Genomic DNA, 21,804 nt, shown 5'->3' on the forward strand with positions numbered 1-21,804 from the left:
AAGCTCAGTTAATAAATTTGCCAGAATGCAAACTCAGGGGTGTATGTCTCTAAAACCCATGGCCTTTTCTCTCCTTAAATCACCACACTTTCCTTGACCTTGTGTTTTAAGAAAGTTGTACGATACTATGGAACTTGGTTTATATATGAGTATACATTTTAACTTGGCCTGGGACCTATGTTTGAAGCTGGGGAATATACCATATTTACAGAATCAACACTTCTACACTTTCTAAAGAAAACAGGCTTTCCCAAACATAAATAGTAGTTCTTCTTTCTTCCCACCAAATCACCAACTTTTTAAAAAGTATGTCAACTTTTATTAAGAAAAGTCTGCTATTTACACATATTTGAGTATAGTTACATACATGACACACCCATCTTCCGACTCTATACCTTATAGATGTTCTTTAAAGAGCGTGATTAATAAACAGATAGAACCTTGTGACTGCTCCTGCCATACAAGAGTGTCAGGCGTCAAGAGAACTCGCACATTAGTTAAACATATAGGCATCTATATAGGCATCTAATTAGCCAGCATTATCTGCTAGACTTTCATAGAATGTCTCCCTAGAGAAGAGGGAGAACTAGAGTAGGGAATGATACACATTGAATTCGATGGAGCTCATCTCTCAGGAGCTCAAAATATTGGCACTTTGCTTTTCTTCAAAACCACATCCCTATGACATCAGACTAGGGAAGGAATGGATTTGCCTATCTTTAAGATAAGGAAACCAAAGCTAAGGGTTTAAATGACTTGCCCAAAGTCATCCAAAAAAATCAGTCAATCAGAAAGCTCAGATTGCAAGTTTTCTGCCTTATCTGATAAGTCAATGATACCTAATCTTAAACAAGTTTAGCACTTTACTGGTGTGTGTGTGTGATAAAAATTATAGAGTGTTCACTTCAGCAGCACTAAAAATGGAATGATAAGGAAGATTACCAAGACCCTGGAGCAAGGATGTCATGTAAATTCATTACACGTCCATATTTTTTAAAAATTATATTGGGCGGTCAGATGGCTCAGTTGGTTAGAGCGTGAGCTCTGAACAACAGGGTTCACTCCCATATGGGCCAGTGAGCTGCACCCTCTACAACTAGATTGAAGACAATGAGCTGCAGCTGAGCTGCCAGAGGGGCAGCCCTGATGGCTCAGTTGGTTAGAGTGCGAGCTCGCAACAACAAGGCTGCTGGTTCAATTCCCACATGGGCCAGTGAGCTGCGCGCCCTGCAACTAAAGATTGAAAACAGCGACTGGATTCGGAGCTGAGCTGCGCCCTCCACAACTAGACTGAAGGACAACGACTTGGAACTGATGGGTCCTAGAGAAACACACTGTTCCCCAATAAAAATAAATTTTAAAAAGCCACAAAACAATTATATTGAACTTTTCAGCTAAATTCAGTTAAAAATCATTTCATTTTGAATGGCTTTTGAAATTTTTCATATTACCCTTTGAAATAATCAATCATGATGAGTATTATAAAAACTAGAGAGAAAACATCATTGTTAGATTTTACTCTTTAAAAACAAAAAAACAGCAACAGAATTTTGGATTTTAGGCAGGGAAAAAACCATTTGTTTTAATCAAATGATATATGAAATTTCCTGAGTTGACATTTTTTCTCTAAAGCCGAAATAAAAAGCATTTCAATCTAATTTTGTGATCATTATTGTAGTGGGTGAGAGTCTTTGTTAGCATTGGTAATTTATATGGTAAATTAAGTTTACATATTAACACTAATTTAAAATCATGACAACTTTACAAATGTGTTACAAGTGACCTGTTGAAGACATCTGGATTTTCAAGGCTCCTAGAATCAACACAAAAGGTTTCCAGCCCCAAAAGTTCCCCCAATGGAGACTTTGCCAGGATACGGTCATTCCCTGAGTATAACTAGATACTCACAATAGGAAGACAATTGGACTACTCCTAATGGGATAATGTGTTTAGAAAAATGCAGGCACAGAACGAGCTAACAAGCACCATGGGAAGCCTTCCACCAGTCTGAATATGCCTCGAGGAATATACACACAATATACAACAGCCTTTAATCAAAGTGTTTGAGCGGGACCACAGTTTCTGGTATCCTTGGTTAGAAAGACAATAAATACTTATCTAGATTCTCAGCTAGATTCTGCTTTCCCCATCTTGGTTTCCGAATTGTCAAAGATCCTTCTGAACTCACATAACCAGCGGAAACAAGTGCACCATAATAAAGGAGATCAGGATATAGAACTATTCTGCTGGAGATCAGCAAAACTAATTTCTGGAGAGATGCATGTGAAAACATGCATGGGGTGGACTTTGCCCGTGAAGGAGCCTGAATGCTTTTGGATGCAGGAACTAGCACCAGACACATGGACAAGAAGACAATAGAAAGGAAATGGTAGAGGAGTGAAGGAAGAAAGAGACATTTTAAAATTATATAAATAGTCAACATGAGTGTGATATTGACATTGACCAGCTATGAGAGCTTTTATGTGGGGAGACTGAGCTTCTTTACTGGTGGAAAAACAATAGCAATACTGCTTACAGAAGGGTTTGCTCCCCTTCTGTAAGGGGAGCAAATATCACCTTCTTCATCTGACCATTCTGTTTAAAATTGAAACTGGCCTCCCTCTACCTGTCCCCTAACACTTGCTACCCCCATCCTTGCTCTATTTTTCTTCTTAGGTGACTTTCTAATATAGTCTGTAATGTATTTATTTTGCATGTCATCTCCTCCCCCACCCCACTAAGACGTAGGATTCACAAGGGATTTTTGTCTGAAGCTTACTGCAGAAGTCCCAGCTCCTAGAACTCTGGCTGGTACATAGTAGACACTCATTTTTTGAATGAACTGAACGAATGAAATATGAGAATGGACTCAGTCCCAGTAGCAGAAAAGAGGGGCACTTGCTGAATTACATGATAAAGAGCATGGTCATTACCAGTCATCTGAATGTTTTCACTTGACATTAGATAGTACCTACCTCCCTATGTGACAGTCGAATGCTTAGCAACATAAGCCATCACCCCCAAGGTAAGTAGTGACATATTTTAACACTCTCACTAAAGGCAGGAAAAGAAACTGAGAACTATTGAGGACACATATGCATAGACATTAAAAGTCAGAGACGGTTGATATAAATTTCGCTTACCAACTAAACACAGCTTATTGCGGGTAAAACAATGCAACAATCACATAACAAAATCCTTGGACATAGAAAAATCCAGTCCCGGCAGTTCTTTCCTCTCATCCTCTCTGGTATTTTTCCTGGCTCACTTTCTGAAATCTCCTACACCTTGGCAGAAATTATGACCAAATGGAAAAGAATTGGATTGGAGGAGATGAAGTGAAAAAAAAAAAAAGCCTGCATCCACAATTCTAAGGTTGAGACTGTATTTCCCACCCCAAATTATACCATGTAGATCAGAAAGCTATCCAAACTCTGTATTACTGACACCAGAGTGAGGAAGGGCACGAAGGGAGGATGGAAGAAAAAAGTCAAACTGAAAAACACTCTTCTTGAGAAGGGGAGAGAGTTGGTGAAAACTTGTCTGGCTGGTCTAGGAAACACGGTTGGGAAACAGGTCAAGATTCCCTTGGAAAACAAAATTTTAACGTGATTTGTGGGTAAGAGGCAACAAGCATATTTCATTATACATCATCCTAAAGGCACTAGATTCCATTTCCATTGTTTAATGTTAATGGCATTCTTGGGTTACTCCCTCTCTTTGTTGCCACTTAGCTGAACTTATTCATTAATATCGTTACGTTTTGTATTGTTCTTGGACCAATGACAGTGGTGCGAACATACTACAATAAAATCAGATTCTCAAAAAGTTAAAAATCTTCTGGCACATTTACAGAAAGGAAATCTTAAACCATTAGGATTATCTACAACTCACAATGTGCTACCTTTTACGTGCCAGGACAGGTGGTACCTTGAGCTCAAGACGCGGGTTTAAAACATGATTAAAGAAACACGGTATTTTTAATTTTTAAAATTTGTGAGCATATTATCATTCGCCTGCAATAGAATTTGCATTGTGACTGAAGACTCAACTAGAAGAAAAGAGGACAATCTTCAGTGAAATTAAAACAGGGTGACCTAATTCTAGTTATATCACGCTGCTATCCCAAAAGGGCCGTTTTGTAAATGAGAAGGCCAGATGCAATATCTTTCCTGACAGTATGTGTGAGTGCGAGTGAGACTGCATGCGTGCGTGCGTGTGTGTATGGGGGGGAGGGCATTCAGGGAGCCCTCCACTTTAACTTCTGTCTCTAGGCAAGGACGTGCCCAAACTTTCCAAGGGCTTGTCTTCTTATTTCCAGGGTCAGAGTTAAGACAGTTTCCCTAGACTGCTGGGTTTTGCTATATGGAAGCTGATTCCCAAGCCAAGCCCCCAAATTGCTTTTATGATATTTATATCTATTTCCTCTACCTCTTTCCTTAGGATAGATAACTATTTGCCATTGCTTTCTTCATAAAAGTCCTCATCTTTTGCAGTCAGTTCTTAAGATTTGCTTTAGGGTTTCTAACTTCCAGAAGGCTGGGTGTGTTAATGGAGTGTTAAGTGGTCAGGGTAATTGACATTCATCTTACAGTACCCTGGGAAAGTCACTGATGAGTGCGGTCTCCTCTCCCCACATCCATCACATTGCCAAGTCTCCTCCCTTGCTTTCCTGGGAACTACACAAAGAGGCTGAATATTCTGGGATCACAAAAAAAGGCGGAGGACAGCCAGGGCCTTACAGTAGGGGGAAGAAATTTATTCTACAACAGAACTTCAAAAGACACAGGCCTACTACCAGCAAACCTCTTTTTGGCCCTGGTTAATAAGAAGCATTATTATTTAATGCTGTTGTTGATTAGAATAAATGTTCATGTAAATTAATACATTTTCAACAAGGATAATAAAAAGCACTCCATGAAGGCAGAGGGTAAAATAGAAGAGAGTAGAAAGACGAATGCAAAAAGCAGTAATGAGTATTTCCTTCAGTGATGCTATTTGAATTATTATACTGGGCTCATTTATTCCTCAGTATCTGGTCTAATCTCAACCTCCAAATTCTAGGAGGAAATCTGATCTGCTGAATTCAGACAACCTGCACAATAATATTCAGAGAACCGTAATAGCCAGCCCCACTACAGAGCAAATTCTACTCTGACACTAAAACCCTTATGTAAGCAATAAATGGGCTGCACAGATGGCATCCGAGATTTTTTTTTTTTTAAAGCCATTACAAGTGTGTGCAAACTATAATTTTGCCACAACTACAAGTAATTCAGTCACATTTTTAAAGGAAAAAAAAACAATAGTAAATAATTTGGCAGCAAATTTTTTAAAGTTTGAAAGAATTTCTCTTCTATACATTTCAATAATACATACAAATAATTGGTTAAAGTCACAGTTTTATCAGAGAGATAACGCAAAAAAGGCACAAGGGAGTCTTAAAATTAAGTTTAGCTAAATTTTTAAAAATTGTTACCTACTTAGGATTTTTTTTCTACTTAATAAAAATAGATAAAAGAAAGTTGTAAGTTTGGAGAAATTAATATCTACAGATAACCAAACGAAGCACATTTTCCTTTCTTAGTAAGACAAAGGACTATGGTTACTTTATTTCACACGCCAACAAAATCCACCAGGCTTTTATAATATAAATAAAGAACAGCAAGTCATCTCAGGATTATAATAAGAAATCTGGTGAGAATGTGTATAGATTTTATTCTCCATTTCAAAAATGTGTGGGTTACATATGCTGCTTTCCTATTTCTCGTAAGGGCACATTCTATCAGAGAGCCTTTGCACACCGGGCGGTGTTGTAACCTTCCCAAAGCAAATCACTGCGTCTTTCTAGAAGAAAACTGGAAAGGAATACTTAGAGGTTTAGGAACAGCCACACTGTTCACGTGTCTGCAACAGAAAGCGGCTTTCTCAGACCACAGCACACATGAAACTTGGCATTGTGTGCGTGCTCGGGGTGGGGCGTACATTATTTAACAAGACAGTGGGTTAGGACCGGTGCTGCTGAAGCATCTGCCGGAAAATAAAGAAAGACACCAGGACATAGGTGCACAGCAGGCAGCGCGGAATCCTCATACTTGAGAAATCAGCGGAAGAATCTGGGCAAACAAATGGCTCTCCTTACATATTCTAATTTTTTTTTTAATGAAAAAACCCTCTAACAATGTATTCAGGAGGAATAAAAGTGCCGTAATATGATCTAAGCCAAAGATGAACCAATAATTTTTCAAATGCCTCATTCGGAATCTAAATCTGTCCCTGAAAGCTATGATACTGAAACCATCTTTTCTTAAGACAGAAATATCATTTTATCTTTTGGTTCAGAAACCCACCTAACATTCAATTTTCAGTTTTAAATAAATAGCCAGTCTTTCTACTTGCTTTCCTATCTCCCCAAAATAAGGAATAATGACTGGGCGTGGCACACTTGCAGAAAAAGCTCTCTCATACAAAGATAACGCTCAGTGTTTCAGGGGAAGAAAACCCTAAGGTCCAACCCAAGGATTTTTTTTTTCTTCTTTTTCTCGGTGATACTACCAGTGAACTCCACCCAGACTTCAGTCTATGTCAAAGGCAGCGGGGAAATGTCAGAAAAAAACCCCAAATCATCTCCTGAATATTTGCCGGTCATCAATGGCATTCGGAATTCAGAGTCGGGTCATGCATTATGAATGAATGGGTTTCCAATGGTAACAGGGAACCGTGGCGCTCAACCCCAGGGTTCTCTATAGAGGACAGGGTGGGGGAAGGGTCGAATCGCACGTTCTCCTCCACCCTGGGGTATTGAGGAAAGAATCTTGCCAATTAAATAGCCTATCCCCATCATCGTACTCAACACATGCAGGGGGGAAAAATCTATTTAAAACAAGCCGAGATACACATTAAAATAAAGACTAGTAGAAATAAAAAGCTAGTCAGATCACATTAGGAACTTGATAAAATCTTGCATGACTTTCTCCCTGTTCTTGTTAATTTGGTGCCTTTGTTTAAGCAGAGTGGGTCTCGCTCTCTCTTGTAGTTACAGAGCACGCCGCAGCACCACGACGGGAGATGGGGTGGGGTGTAGGGGCCAGAATAGAGAGAGCAGGAGAAATCAGTTTACCCACCTGGTATAATACTAAGCAATCCGAACATTTAGGACCTATCCATTTCTGCAGACAAATTAATCAACGAGGCAAAGCATTAAACCCTCCCAAGCCTGTCGCTGCAGCTCCGCGGAAATCCAAAAGAACAATGCGCATTTCTGCCAACATCTCAAGTTTGGAAGCACCATGCAAAGAGACGGGTTAAAATCCCCTACCATGCAGTGCAGCCATCATCAGAAGCCCAGCATATCTTCTGCTCTAGGGAGTGAAGTGCCAGTTCATGAACAGAACAGAGGAAGAGAAAAATGGAGGAAATGAGAAGAGGCTCAGGCAAGTCTGCAGGAATGTTTCTGGGTCCTTAACAAGTGGGAGACCCCTTTCGGCATGCAAACCAATCAATCTTTATCTTAGGACATCTTTTTCTCACTCAGCGTCTGTTGAAAAGACTGCAGCAAACCAAGCAAGGGATTATGGGATAGGGATGCAGCAGCGAGCTGCAATGAGATTCGTGGGTGGCTCGCTCTGCCCTCTGAGTCAGCAGTCAGCTGTTTCCATGCTCCGGTGCTGGGCCGCTGAGGTCCATCACCAGAATGTGACTGCACGATTAACCCAGGGAGAGGCAACCAGTGCATGTCTCCCGGACAGGCACCGTGAGTGTTACAAATCAGAAGGAGGGTGTCCTGATAAGCAAAAGGGCGGTGCAGTGAGAAGGGATTTTGGAAGGAAAACTACACATCTGGTCCCTCAATAGGAAAAGTTCAAATTTAGAGGAGTGTTGGGTGAATGTGCAAGCACACACTTACTTTAGAGAAAAAGATTATCTCTTTCCTTAGACTTTTCAAGCAGCTTGGAACACAAATGTCAATTTTAAAAATGCAAAACAGCTTAGTTGAACAAGCCTTGACGACTTTTTCCCCTTTTGGTATTTGCCCAGGAAATAAAAGAGAGTTCTCTAAGTCAAACAATGCAAATGACATTTCTCAGCTTTTTGTGGCTCTAATCATTCAGAGAAAAATCACATAGTACATTGATTTGCTTTTCTGATGATGCAAAAGTTTTCAGCTAAAGTTTGAGAAACTTGACAAACTGTACATATATACATAACTTGATTCCCTATCAAGTCATTAAATTTATTTTTAAAGTTTTAATAACTTAAAAATGATCAGTAAGGAACCATATAAAAATGATTAGATCCTCACATTACAAATTATACCGTAGAATAAAAAAATCGTCCCCATCAGAAGGGAATTCACAATCATTCCCTTTTTCACAGCAATAAAAGCAGTTATGGAATCATATTGCATTCTATTCCTTGGTCAGTCACTAGTTTAAAAGTCGATACTAATAATTTTTATTTAAATAATAAAACTGTGAATTTGCATATTTAATATGCATCCCATTCTTTCCATGCAGTCAGGGATTGCATTGAGCCCTGTGAGGGACGCTCAGCTCTGCAGAGCAGTGATTACCTTGGGTGGCTGGAGTGGGCAGCCAGCCATAGAGAACCCAGGGAATTCGACAGGCCCAGGAAAATGCACAGACATGCCCATTTTAGCATACTATTCCAGTTGGTACACAGTTCTTTTTTTAAAATCATTTTTATACTATACTTTATTTATAGTATTTTTAAAAACATTTTTTTTATTAGTTTCAGGTGCACAAGACAAAGCAAAACTTAGACGTTTATCATTTATATACCTCACACTGGGTACACAGTTCTTAAAAGCTCAAGTTAACACCCTGCTTTTGTTTTGTTTTTGTTTTTTTTAACAGCTTTATTGAGATATAATTCATACCATATAATTCATGCATTTCAAGTGTACAATTCAGTGGCTTTTAGTATAGTCACAGATGTGGGCAACCATCAGCACAGCCAATTTTAGAACATTTTCATTACCTCCTAAAGAAACCCTGTATCCTTCAGCTATCACCCCCTACCTTGCCATCCTCCACAGTCCTAAGAAACAATTAACCTACTTTCTGTCTCTATAGATTTCCCTATTCTGGCCAGTCATATGAATGGAATCATATAATATGTGGTCATAGGTGTCTGGCTTTTGTCACTTAGCATAGTGTTGTCAAGGTTCATTCGTGTTGTAGCATATATCAGTATTCTATTCCTTTTTACAGTTGAAAAATATTCCATGGTATGGATACAGCACATTTGTTTATCCATCTGTCAGTTGATGGAGATTTGGCTTGTTTCCACTTTTTGGCTATTATGAATAATGCTTCTGTAAACATTCGTATACAGGTGTTTGTGTGGACACATGTTCTGTTTTAGAAGTTTACAATTTAATTAGAACCAACTCCTGAAACTACAGACAGGCTACCTCCACTCCATTTTTCAATGTCCTCTTCCTAAGACAGGCCATCACAAAGGTGCCTGATGTGCCAAGAGAGGAGTCCCCTCTGCTTTTCATTTGTGCTGCTGAGCCCGTCCCATAACCAAATTCATCAAATGCTGACCCTCCCCTAGCACATCCTCTCCCCTGACTTCTCTCCTCTTCCCCCACTCAACCCAGGCATACAATTGGAGTGAGTCTCTGTGCTCTGAAGATGGGGGGGAAATGGGAGAGATCCTTGGTCTTGTAGCTGGGTTTGTAGTCAGAGAAGGTTCACCTACTCATTCAATCATTCATTCCAATGAACCGTCATTGAATGTCTAGTGTGTGCCTGGCACTGAGTAGGCACTGAGGATGCACAGAAGAATGTAACAGTTTCTCAGTCCTCAGGAAGGACAATCTAGTGTGGGAGATCGATTAGTAAGCGAGCAACTGTAACTCAGAGGGGTAAGCGCTTTGACTACAAGAGGAAGTAGACGCTCTGGAGCGCATAGGAGGGACATATCAGGGTGGGAGGAGTGGGGTGCATTTTAGGCATGGAGCACAACGCAGGCAAAGACTTGGAGGCAAGAGATGGCTCAGAGGAAATGAGAGTGATAATTCAGTGTGGCCGGAGCCTGGGGTGAGGTAGAGCAAATGGGGGGTCATATGTTTTTCTGATCTTTTCCTGGAATTGGGAATGCCTCTTCCTGGGAAACAGCATTACATAGGATAGTTGGATTCCAAATACCCTCATCACTATGGCGTAACTACTGTCTGAGTAAGTGGGTTTGGAAGGCTCAGCCAAGAACGTAACATGCACAACATTGTTTATTATAGGAAAATGCAGCCTTATTCTTAGCACATGTCTTCGCTGGCAAAGGAGTCAACTGTTTGTAAGTTGGGCCTGAGTTACCACAGGATGTGTTAGCTGGCCACAGCATCGTCCCCTTGGCACTTCCTGGCAACAGGTAGGTAGGTGGTGGTGATAATGGCTGTGGGTATATAGCAGCCCAGTTTCTTTGAGTTGGAGTTTGCTTGTACTGAGACCTCAAGCAGCCAGATGGTGGGGCTGCAAGAGCAGAGAAGAGCCTAAGATCCTTGGGATTCTTACTAACGTCTTGGAGCTGTCTTGCCCTCCTCACTGTTTTCTCCAGTTGAATAGACATTAGAGAGTTAACTGTCACCAGCCAGTTTGACTGTGATGTACACTCAGGGAATACACAGACAGAATGCATATGCATAAGAACAGGACATGTGCTGACTAAACTGGGTTTGGTAGGATCCGGGGAGACAGAGATCTGAAATGTATTGACCATCTGTTATGTGCCCAAACCCTTTACATACAGTCTGTCTCCCCAATCAAGGAAATTGCTCCTGGAAAGTAAACTCTTTGAGATGGCACAGAAGAGCATTTATGATCTGGCCTGTGCCATCCTCATTTTTTTCCGCTTTCTGTTCTCCCAGTCATACTCTAGCTCCTAAGACATGGCACCATGTATATTTTTTAGCAGTGGTTCTCACACAGGAATGGCACCAAACCCCTGATGAAGGGGTGGGATATGCATTTGGAAATGTGCAGGGACATACTGATTGTGTATTTGGGGGGTGGGATAGGGGGTACTACTGACATTTAGTGCATAGGAGCAGGGACGCCAAACATCCTCCAGTGCATGGGAGAATTCCATACAAGAACATAGGTCCCCTCCAATTGCCAAGAGTTCCCCCTTTGAGAAACACTAATCTCCAGGCTCATGCCACTTATTCTGCCAGGAACACGCTCTCATCCTTGCGTGACTCCTTCCTTTCCATGGCTAACTCCTTCCAATCCTTCAGAACTCAACAAAGACACCACTTACTGTAAGAAGGATTCTCTGCCAACCCCTCCAATCCCAGATCTTCCCACCCCAGTCTGGATTGGGTGCCACTCCTGTGTGCTCCATAGAATTCCTTGCTGGAAATTATTGACAGCTCTATGTTCCCAGGCCCTAGTACAGTATCCATCACATAATAGGCACCCAATACGTAGATGCAGAATGACAAATATCCTTCTGCAAATGAATAAGTGACATAACAAGATGCAAAGGTAAACGATTACCTCAGAATTGGAAAACAGTTGGATCAGGGACCACAGGGGAGAGGCAGTTGTTCATATCTGTTTAGTGGTTTATAATTTAGAAAACACCTTCATAATACAAAGCAAAGCAAACTCAGAAACAGATAGAGCCGGCACAATTATTATTTCATTGGAAACTGAAGTTCAGAAAGGTTACGTGACCAGCCCACAGTGGAGTCGCTGGTATGTACCACGGGTGAACTGGAGTTCAGGTCCCGTGACTGGCATAGTTCCTCTTTCAGGGTGCCAGGGTGCCCTGCAAGGACGGGCTGGCTAAAGCAGGAACACTTATCAGGCAATTCCGCAGTGGAACAAAGCCAGCTGATTAGAGAGGTGATGTGTTCCAGGGAGAGACAGATACAATGAACTAAAAGGAGGCAAACTGAAACCAGGAGGCCAGAAACTCTGCCTCATGCAATCATTATTTAGTTTTTCCTATTTTTGCTTTCAAAAACATTTCTCAAAATTCTTGCCCAATGATCGTCTGAAAGAGGATGATAAGGAACAATTATTTCCAGCCTTCAGATCAGGAGAAGAGATATTGTTATAATGGATTTTACTGGGCTCCATCTGCAGCCCCGCAAAACCAGGTTCCTTTGAGCCAGTCCAGACTTTTTTTTTTAAAAAAAAAGCAAGGAAAAAACTATTAAAATTACACTGATGGTAATCACTTTGAGGACCTCTTGTAATTGCAGAAGTCAAATGTGACTTATATTCATCTTTTGTTATAGGTATATATTGAGTATTACAATTTTAATAGTTTTTCCTTTCTTTTTTAAAAAAATAATTTATATTTTATTAGTTCCAGGTGTACAAAGCAATGTAATAGTTAGACATTTAAACCCCTCATAAAGTGATAGCCCACCCCCCTACCCCCCACAAGCTACTACCTCCCCTGGCATCTTATACAGCTGTTACAATACCATTGACTATCTTCCCTATGTTGTACTCCACATCCCATGACTATATCTACCTATATATTTACTTATAGTTGACATTCAGTATTATTCTACTTCAGCTCTTCAGTTGTACAGCGCATTGGTCCGGCACCTACACAGTCTATGACGTGATCCCTCTGATAAGTCCAGTGCCCATTTGGCACCTTCCATAATCTTTACAACATTGTTGATTATATTCCCCATAGTGTATTAACTATCAATTTGTATTTCTTAATGCCTTCACCTTTCACCCTGCCCCCAACCCCATTCCCATCTATCACCCTGACAGATCTAGTACAGTCCAGATTCTTTATAGTCAGTTTGGGAGAGTGGTTTGGCTTGGACCCCAAGAGACTTCTTTCCTCTATTTTGGCAGCGGCTCTGGAAGGCCCCCCACATTAGGGGGTTAGAGGCCATCCTTTAGTGGCTGTAGGGAGGTCCTAGGCCAAACAGGACTGTTTGAAAATAATAGTGATGAAGCAGAAACAATCTTCCATTTAAGTGTCCTTAAGAAGCGAGATGGTCCAAGTTGGCCTTAATCTACTGGTGTTATATGGATAGAAATGGATTAACCAGGAAACCAGTTGACCCAGTTGCAACACAAGAACTCTCCTCAGAATTGACCTGCCCTTGGGATTACCATTTAATGTTACACATCTCACAAATAATTATGTGCCAGGTGGTATACTAGGCACTGACGATACAAAAATAAGATGCAAACAGACCTCTTAAAGTCACTGCTGGGGACAGTTTCCTACCTCTAAGTCACAGTCATATTGATTGGGTCTCAGGTATCAGGATAGCCCTTCCCAGACAGGCGGAGTGTTTGCAGTAAGGGACCCAGATCAAGCTCCCCTGAGTCCCTGCCTCATGTCTTAGTGTCCCCTCTAGACTGCCTGTGTGTTTCCTACAGGCTGCTGCCCAATACTGACAGCATAAGCCAGGTGCGGTCTGCTCAGCACAGAACAGAGCTCTGGCTCTGTTGGTTCCTTGATGTAAGCTCTATACTTTTACTAATGTCCTCTGAGCTCATTTTACCTTTCATGGCTCTTTCGTCATGTTGAATCATACTGAACAGATGACTAAAATTCATGTCAAAAAGGAAACTCTAGTGGGTCTGCTATCATTTACACTTATGGAACCCAGGATGCTGTCTTTTCTAGGTGCTTGTGAACCATCCCATTAATATTCCTCTATATAAATTATGTTCCTTAGCCTGCAATGTGTGGGTTTGGTCTTTGTACATGAAAAGTGTATTTTCCTATCTCTGGTCTGTAAGACACTCACCTTTTCCCTAAGATCTCATAAAAATCAGGGTCTGTGATTTGGCAATCATAGCTATATGTTCTTCAAAAACCTGGAATGTCATTTGTTGAAGCCAGGAGACTTAAAATTTAATTAGATCCCCTGGGTTTTCTATTTTTACCTACTGTATTTGTTTCCTATGGCTGCTGTAACAAAGTACCACAGAGGAGGATGTCTTATAATAACAGAAATCTATTCTCTCACACTTCTGGAGGCTAGAAGTACAAATATCAAAGTGTCAGTTTCCCTCCAAAGACTCTATTACATGGCTGTCTTCTCCCTGTGTGTGTCTGCATGACACTCCTTTCCCTGTGTCTCTGATTTTTCTTCTTATAAGGATACCTGTCATATTGGATTAGGGCCCACCTTAACTTGATCACATCTGCAAAGATCCTATCTCCAAATAAGGTTACATTCATACCGTGTTTCCCCCAAAACAAGACCTATCCAGACCATCAGCTCTGATGCATCTTTTGGAGCAACAATTAATGTAAGACCCGGTCTTGTTTTACTACAATATAAGACCAGGTCTTATATAATAAAATGTAACATAAGATGGGGGCTTATATTAATTGTTGCTCCAAAAGATACATTAGAGCTGATGGTCCGGATAGGTCTTATTTTCGGGGAAACACGGTAGGTACTGGGGTTTGGGACTTTATCATGTCTTTTTGAGGAACACAATTCAATCCACAACATCTACTGTAGGTAAAGGGTTAACAGGAGGCCTGGGCTGCTGCAGGCCTGCCTGAGAATGACCTAGGTTTCCCATAGCACTGTTCCCTTGAAAACAGTAAAGATACATGGGGAATGTTATGTCTGCCTTACTTAGGGTGTGCATTAGTGGAGCTGTGAGATGGCTACATAACAGGATGGCATAAATGATTGGCAGGTAAAAGGAGCTATGACTTCTGTGTGTCAAGGTGACCCCCAAACCCTTTGGCTCTCATCTCTGGCACATATATTCCAAGCAGGTGAGCAGGCAACGGAAGCTTCTAGGCCTCCTGATGAGATGAACGTACTGTATCTCCTGCTCTGTATCCTTTGCCAATACTTACTAACCATATTATTAAAGCCTGCTTGTGTCTTGTGAGTCTGATTGGCAGCTCAAACCTATGACCCCAACTGTGCTGCTGGCCTACCCTGCAGAGTTCCTTCTCATTAGCCTTCAGAAGCCCCTTTTTAGCAAACCACCAGGCTCAACCATCCACTGATACAACAAACTCCCCAGCAGCAGGCTACCCTTTCCTTATTGTCTGCCTTGCTCTGCTAATAACAAAAATAAAAAGCAAAAGCAAGCCAACAAAACACTTTTGTTTTGCCATTGTTTGGCCTGGCTAATTCCAAGTTGACTCTACCTATCTTAAGTATGCCTGGAACATACCCTCCCAGGCCTAACTCTCGATTCCTAACACCAGCATCAAGCTGAAGAGAAAAACAGACCTGGTGACAGACCTGGCCCAGGCCCAGCCCAGCTCTGAGTGGGGCAGAGCCCAGGCCTGACTGACGGCTGCCAGCCGGGAGGTGGCCGATGTGGGTGCGCAGCTAATAATGCCTTACTAGCCGCTGACTTCCTCTCTCCCACATTCTTTCTTCTCTGTCCCATAAAATGGATGATTTTTAAACCAACATGTAGTTCAGAGACAATCTCACACATGTTCGTATTTGTTGACCAAACTATCCCACTTCTAGGACTCTACTCAAAGGTAATAACCACATCTATGGGCAATTCTCAGACAACTACGGCGGCGGCCCAGGCCAGGCGGAGTCCCGAGCGCATTCACCGCTCCCCACGCTGGGCGGGGGTTTCCGTGGCAACAGGCTCCTCCCCCAGGGAGCTGCGCTCTCCTCTGGCTAAAGCAAAGCAGGCGCCTCCTACACAAAGTCCAAGACTCCACTTATACAGTGTCATGAAAGTCTCTTGTATCCCCTTTCTGTAGGATTCTCTTCTAACCTTATTTCTCACCGGGAAACAGAACCACTCTGCAAAATAGCTGACTCAAGTGATGGCGATGGGAATACCAAGAGAAGGGAGTCAGGCCTGCGGTGACAGCTACAAAAACTGAACTACAGGGATCGCCCTGGCTGGACCCTTCCAGCACTGTGGGTGCTCCAACTGTGGCCCTTTCCCATCTCCCGGGGCTGCGGCTCTCCTGCCCTCCAGCCCTCCAAGGGTTCTGCCTCTGGGCTAACATGACCATGGTGCTAGGGAATTAACGTGGGGCTTCCTGACGTTCAGAGGCCTGAGCTCACTGAGAACTTTTACAGTTCAGTGCTTTACCCCCAGGATGATACTAAAGTAGGAGTCTGGGCACCTTGGTAGAGAGATAGTAAGGGGAAGCAGAGTTTGCCACCCCAAAATACGCCTTTTTGAACATATTAATTATTTTAAGCCAGTTATTTTTAAGACACGAAAGACTCAGGAAAAACCTTTGACTTTCCCCATAACTGCCTAAAAGAATTTAAAACAGAGAACCTGCTCCAGGAAGGGAGCTATCATCATAGATAACCAAACTTTAATCTTTAGCATGTGAAAGGAAAGAAACTAGCAAGGCCCTTTTGTTCATAGTCTTCTTGTTGTTAAAGACAGCCTAGCAAACATTTACCAAACATTTGCTTTTCATCCCCATGTGAATTGCCTTTCTCCCCTTTGAAGTCCCAAACCACAACCCCCCCCCACTCCCACCCTTTACCTCATCTCAAAATGGCATATAAGCCATAAGTGCCAGATCTGTCCCATATTCTTATGGAACTCCTGTATGTATATACATAATGAATTTAGTTATCTCCTCCCGTTGATCTGTCTCATGTCAATTTCATTATTACACCATCCAGAAGAAGTTTGAAGGGTAGAAGAAAAGTTGTTTTTCCTCCCCCACAATATCCTTGGTATCTAAGGATAGTGGAACTTGGCTGTCTCCCGCATACATGTAATCAGGAGAGAGTGTTTTCCTAAGCAGTAAATGTGGCACCATGCCACACACAGGTCACTTATATCCCAGTGTTACAGTCATACTGCAGATGTCAGCATGCAGCTGTAATGAAGGCACAGGTTCTGAAGACACAGCTGTATTTGGTCTATGTTCAGGCTGCTCATTGCCTCTATAAGCGCTTTTGTAAAATATTACCTCATAAGGCTGCCCTGAAGACTAAATGGTATAGTGTGTAAGTGCCTTAGCACCTTGCTTCACGCACAGCAGGTCTCAAGTTGCTATAGTCAGAAGCTGTGTGGTGCTGTAATGGAGAGTATGGGCCCTTGTGCTAGGGTAGATTTGAATCCTGGCTCTGCCACTTATGACTTTGAGTAAGTAATTTCACCTCCCTGTGCCTCAATTTCCTCATCTATATCACGGGGATAGTAACCTACTTCAGAGGGTTATTGTGAAAACTAAATGGTTTAAGAGAACCCATCACAGTGCCTGATACATAGTAAGTGGTCAATACAGGTACTAGTATAGTAGTAGTAGCAGTAGTATTGCCTCTCCTAGATTTATGAGTTCCTTTAGGAATGGCTAATGGTTCACTTTTGTATTCCTAGGGCGTGGCTCGTGTAGGGTCCAATAACCATTTATTTTTTTGATAAATCAATAGACTAATAATACACTACTCCCCATGAATTCTTTTTTAATGCCAAATGAAATAAATCAATAAATGAGACTGGGCAGAATGCTGCAAAATCAGAAGAGATATATCTATATACTTTTATCATACTTCCCTGGACACAGACTCCCTTGGCCTTCTCACCCACTTAGCACTGGTGTCTCCTAGCTGGCTTTGACACAGTTGAGCAAGAGGCTAGAATGCTACTTTGTTGCTCTTGGCGAGTCCTTACACTAACTCATAATCCCAAGCCAGCACCAGAAGGAAGAAGGTCTCTGCACAAACCCACCTGCCCCTCGTTTTTGTAAAAAAGGAGCCTGGTGCTTTTATGCTGGCCAGTGGCCAGTGGAAGTAAGTCCTCATTGGCCAGTGTCTTGCCTTTAGAATGACACTAAAGGCAGCGGCCTTCTTGGAATGACAAGAAGACAAATGATTCCTACTGGCATCTTTCCAGAGTCAAAGTCTTCCCCCTCTGATAAATGTCATCGTCTCTGGACATGAGAATGGGAGGCCTTGCTTTCATGTCCTTCTCTGAATGGACATGCTCCAAAGCAAATACTGAATCACCTAGTTCTCTCCCTAGGCAATATGGAGGCTGGGTGCCAGGCAATATGTCCAGGCCGGGTGCCAGGAAGCCACAGTGCAACCAGAGGCAAGGGGAGCAGGGGCAGGAGAACAAGAATAGCTAGGCTGCAGCACACTGGGTCTGCAAACCGGCCAGGTCGGGCCTGCCAGGCCTAGGGTGCCCTGCCCACACCTATGAGCCCAGGTACGGGGTAAGACGCCTTGGTGCTAAGTCAAGCATCCATGGCCTGGGGTCCAATGCTGGGGTCACCCTGGCTCTTCTGGATAATGTGTTTCCTTCTCTCATGTGTCTTCTCCCCTTTTTCTCCTGGCCTCTCCCTACTCTCCACCGACTTCTTTCATACAACAAGCTTTTATTTCAGTTCTTCAGTGTGCTGGGCACTGCACTGGGGTCCACATTCAGTCACTGTCCTTAAAGAACTTAACACACTTTCATGAGAGATAAACAAAAAAATCTCACTTGTATAATCAATTACATTAACAAAAATAAAAATAAATTCAATCTCAAATAAAGAATATCTATCTGTGGCCTCTACTCAGCCCCACCAAGGATGCTGATGGGTGATGCCCCAGCCAACTGGGATGGCACCCTGTGGTGAATGATATTCTGGACGCTGGAATCAGACACATGTGTGTGCAATACCCAGCTCTGACACTGACCAGTGGTGTGATTTGGGGGAAATTGCATAACCTCTCTGACACTCCCTTTCCTCACTGTAAAAGGACAATAAGAGTGACACCTCATAAGATTGTTAGGGAAAAAATAATAATAAATAAATGAACAAATAAATAAATAATAAAAAAATAAAAATAAACAAATAAGATTGTTAGGAGGATTAAATAAGATAATGCCTGAAAGATGCTTAGCACAGTGCCTGGCACATCGTAAAATTCAAAAAATGTCAATTATCATTGTTGTTTTAATTACTCAAGAGACTAGAGGTCAGCAACTGTCTCTGTAAAGGGCCCAGTGGTAAATATTTTAGACTTTGTGGGCCACACAGTATCTGTTACAAGTACTCAACTCTTTTGTTGTGGTGTGAAAGCAGTCCTAGGTAATATATAAGTGAAGGAGTATATCACTGTGCTCCAATAATACTGGATTTATAAACATTGAAATGTGGTATTTTATACGTAGCTCACGTTACAGAATATTATGATTTTTTTCCACCCAAAGTATTTAAAAATGTAAAACCATTCTTAGCTCACAGGCTGTACAAAAACAGGCAGAGGGCTGGGTTTGGCACACAGGCTGTGGTTTGCCCACCCCGATCAAGCCTAATGAAATGGCTGGCACTTCCTTTCATGGATTTTGCTTCAAAGAAAAATCCACTTGGTGGGTCCATAATACCCTAATTCAGCATCTGAATATTAAGACACAAACCCCACTAACTTCAACAAGGTTACACACCAAACCAAGGACAGCAAACATCCCATAACGGAAAAATAATACCTATAATTTATTTGTGCACAAACAAAGGTAAGTAAACAATACCCACAATTTACTTGTATGCAAGATAAGATATAGAAAAAAACAATCAGTTCCTTAGATGTACCACCACCCTGTGTTTCGTAGACAAAAGCAAGCTGTTCCCACAGACTCAAGGATTGCCTGTGTGTGTACTTCACTTCTCAGTGCTGCGCACAGAAAAACCCAGCTGTAAGAAATGTCACAGAGGACCACAATACCCCGAAATTTTACACACAGGCTGCAAGAAGACAGAATGTGTGGTAAGTGAAGAAGGCTAGGGAAAATGAAGGAGGGCGGGAGGAACCTGCCAGAAACAGGCCAAGTCCCACCACTGTGGAAATCAGATTGCAAATGATTTCCTGATATAACGGCTCCCCCAGAAATGTCTGTACTTCCTAACTCCCTTCTTTCCTTGCCTTCTCCCCTGCCTTCTTAAGCATCTGTGGATGGACACAGGACATTGGGTTTTACTTGCCACTGCAATCTAAGAAGAGTATTACTCTCTGGCTCATATCAAATTCCTCGCAGTCTAGAAACTTTCTCCAATGCTATAAAAAGGCCATATTCCAGACACATTGCAATTAATAATTAAACGTGTTGCCCTTGATTCCAAGGAAATGCAAAGGCTTTCTTATAAAAGCCATTCCAAGTATCAAATCAGCTCCTATACCCCTTTAAAAACTATGTGTGATCCATGTCCGCCTGTCATTACTGGGTAAAGGATCTGCCCATCCAGCCCGACTGAAGTGCTGAGCAGTCCTCAAGGTCAGATGTCACAGAAATGCCCTTTGATTCGGTGGGGACGCTCCTCTGGGAAGAACACGGCTGAGGGACAGATGTGTATACATAGCTCAAGTCATAGCTAACCCGCTGGCTCCCTTCAGAAGTGCCTCTTGGTTTTAACTGCTATCTGATGAAGCAAGCATGCAAGACTTCTTTAGAAAGGAAAAAGTGAGGAATTGGGACCTAGCGAGGAAACCTGGCAGGATGTCCCCAGCTGCATTCAATGTCCCTTCCTTACCCATCAAGAAGCATAAGCCTGAAGTCACAGAACCTGGGGTTTTCTTACCCCACCACAGGGTGTGGCACTGGTACTCCACAAAGGGATAACAACCACCCCAAGTGGATCTCCAGTCTCAGACCTGGATCACAGGCATAAACTCCATCACTTTCCAATCCCATGGGGGGGGGGGGTGTTCAGTTCACTCCCCCAACCCCAGGTCTGACTACTAATCCACTCCCCTCCTTGCCCGGCAGGGCCTCTCCACCAGTCCTTGGAAACAGGAAGGCATAAGACTCATCCTTTCACGGAATCAGAGGTATTTAAAGTTGAACAGGACTATAGAGAAGATACAGTCCAGTGGTTTTAAAGCCACAAAACACTTTCTCTAAAGAGCTGGTCTTGGTCCTGGGGGCCCTGCCAACATGCTCACCTCTCCCTTTTGCTGGGTCCCTGAGGCCTCTCTTCAGAACATTCGGCCATATCCAGTCTGATCACCATCATATAGACAAAGAAACAGGTTTGGGGAGGTGATGTGACTCCTCCCACACCACACTAGTAACAAATGGCAAAGGCCGACACAGAACTCAGGCCTGAGTGCATGCCTCTCTCCACCTGCCCCAGTGCCCTCTCTCTACATGCAGACCTTGGAGCTAGAGGTCTGTGCAGGCTGCCTGGTTTCCTGATGATGATGGTCGCTCTGTGGAGGCTGTTCCACAACAGAAAGGTCTTGCTAAGTAAGAATTAAACACTATATTCAGGAATAACAAACAGCTCTTAAAGCACAGCTGGTCTGCTTGAAGGTTAATGATTTCGAGTTTATGAACAAACTGCAGGCGAACACCAGGAGTTCCCAAGATAGCCGAAAAACAGGAACCCACCCCAAAGGATGAGGGTACTAAAAGGTTAAAACTCCGGCCTTCCACATGGCAAAGGGCAGGGAAAAAATAAACCATGACATCCTGTTAGAAGGGGATTCACAGCGAAGAGACGCCTGGGAATAAGAAGAAAAAATATATAGTAGACGGAGGCTAAATATTGTACCAACTTTGTAGAGTTAAGAAGCTGCATATCTTCAGAATGACCTTGACAATAAAAATCTGACACTAAAACAAACACAGAAGAGTGGAGGTTAAATCATTAGCAGCTGTACAGACTGCGTATAAAGCCTTTTAATCTAGTCAAATTTGACACACAGATTTGCTCCAAAGATCTTTGTTGTCGGCATGGACGGCTGGCGTCTTCCGGTCCTTCTCTTTCATGCTCCCTGAGGGGCTTTGGTGGAATTGCCATTCTATTTTTAAAAATGTTAACACATGGTTCTTTGGTCCCCGAAGTGGAAGAACCCAGTCTTAATTTAGA

At 42.3% G+C, this 21,804-nt stretch overlaps 1 protein-coding gene across 17 annotated transcripts in view; it reads right to left on the reverse strand.

Annotated features, from left to right (window-relative positions):
- Positions 1 to 21,804, reverse strand: part of TRIM2 (tripartite motif containing 2) — a 133,865-nt gene that overhangs the window by 55,891 nt on the left and 56,170 nt on the right. For 4 of the 17 annotated variants that reach the window (XM_074338429.1, XM_019722542.2, XM_074338430.1 and 1 more), the window contains exon 1: positions 7,319 to 7,565. The exons of the other annotated variants lie outside the window; for them this stretch is intronic. In XM_074338429.1, coding sequence (XP_074194530.1) covers positions 7,319 to 7,321 — 3 coding nt within the window. In that variant the 5' untranslated portion in view covers positions 7,322 to 7,565. Of the gene's footprint in view, positions 1 to 7,318; positions 7,566 to 21,804 lie in introns of those variants that run through there. 17 annotated transcript variants of the gene reach the window in all.

This window comes from Rhinolophus sinicus, linkage group LG07 (assembly GCF_036562045.2).
Source record: "Rhinolophus sinicus isolate RSC01 linkage group LG07, ASM3656204v1, whole genome shotgun sequence".
NCBI classification, from domain to species: Eukaryota; Metazoa; Chordata; class Mammalia; order Chiroptera; family Rhinolophidae; genus Rhinolophus; species Rhinolophus sinicus.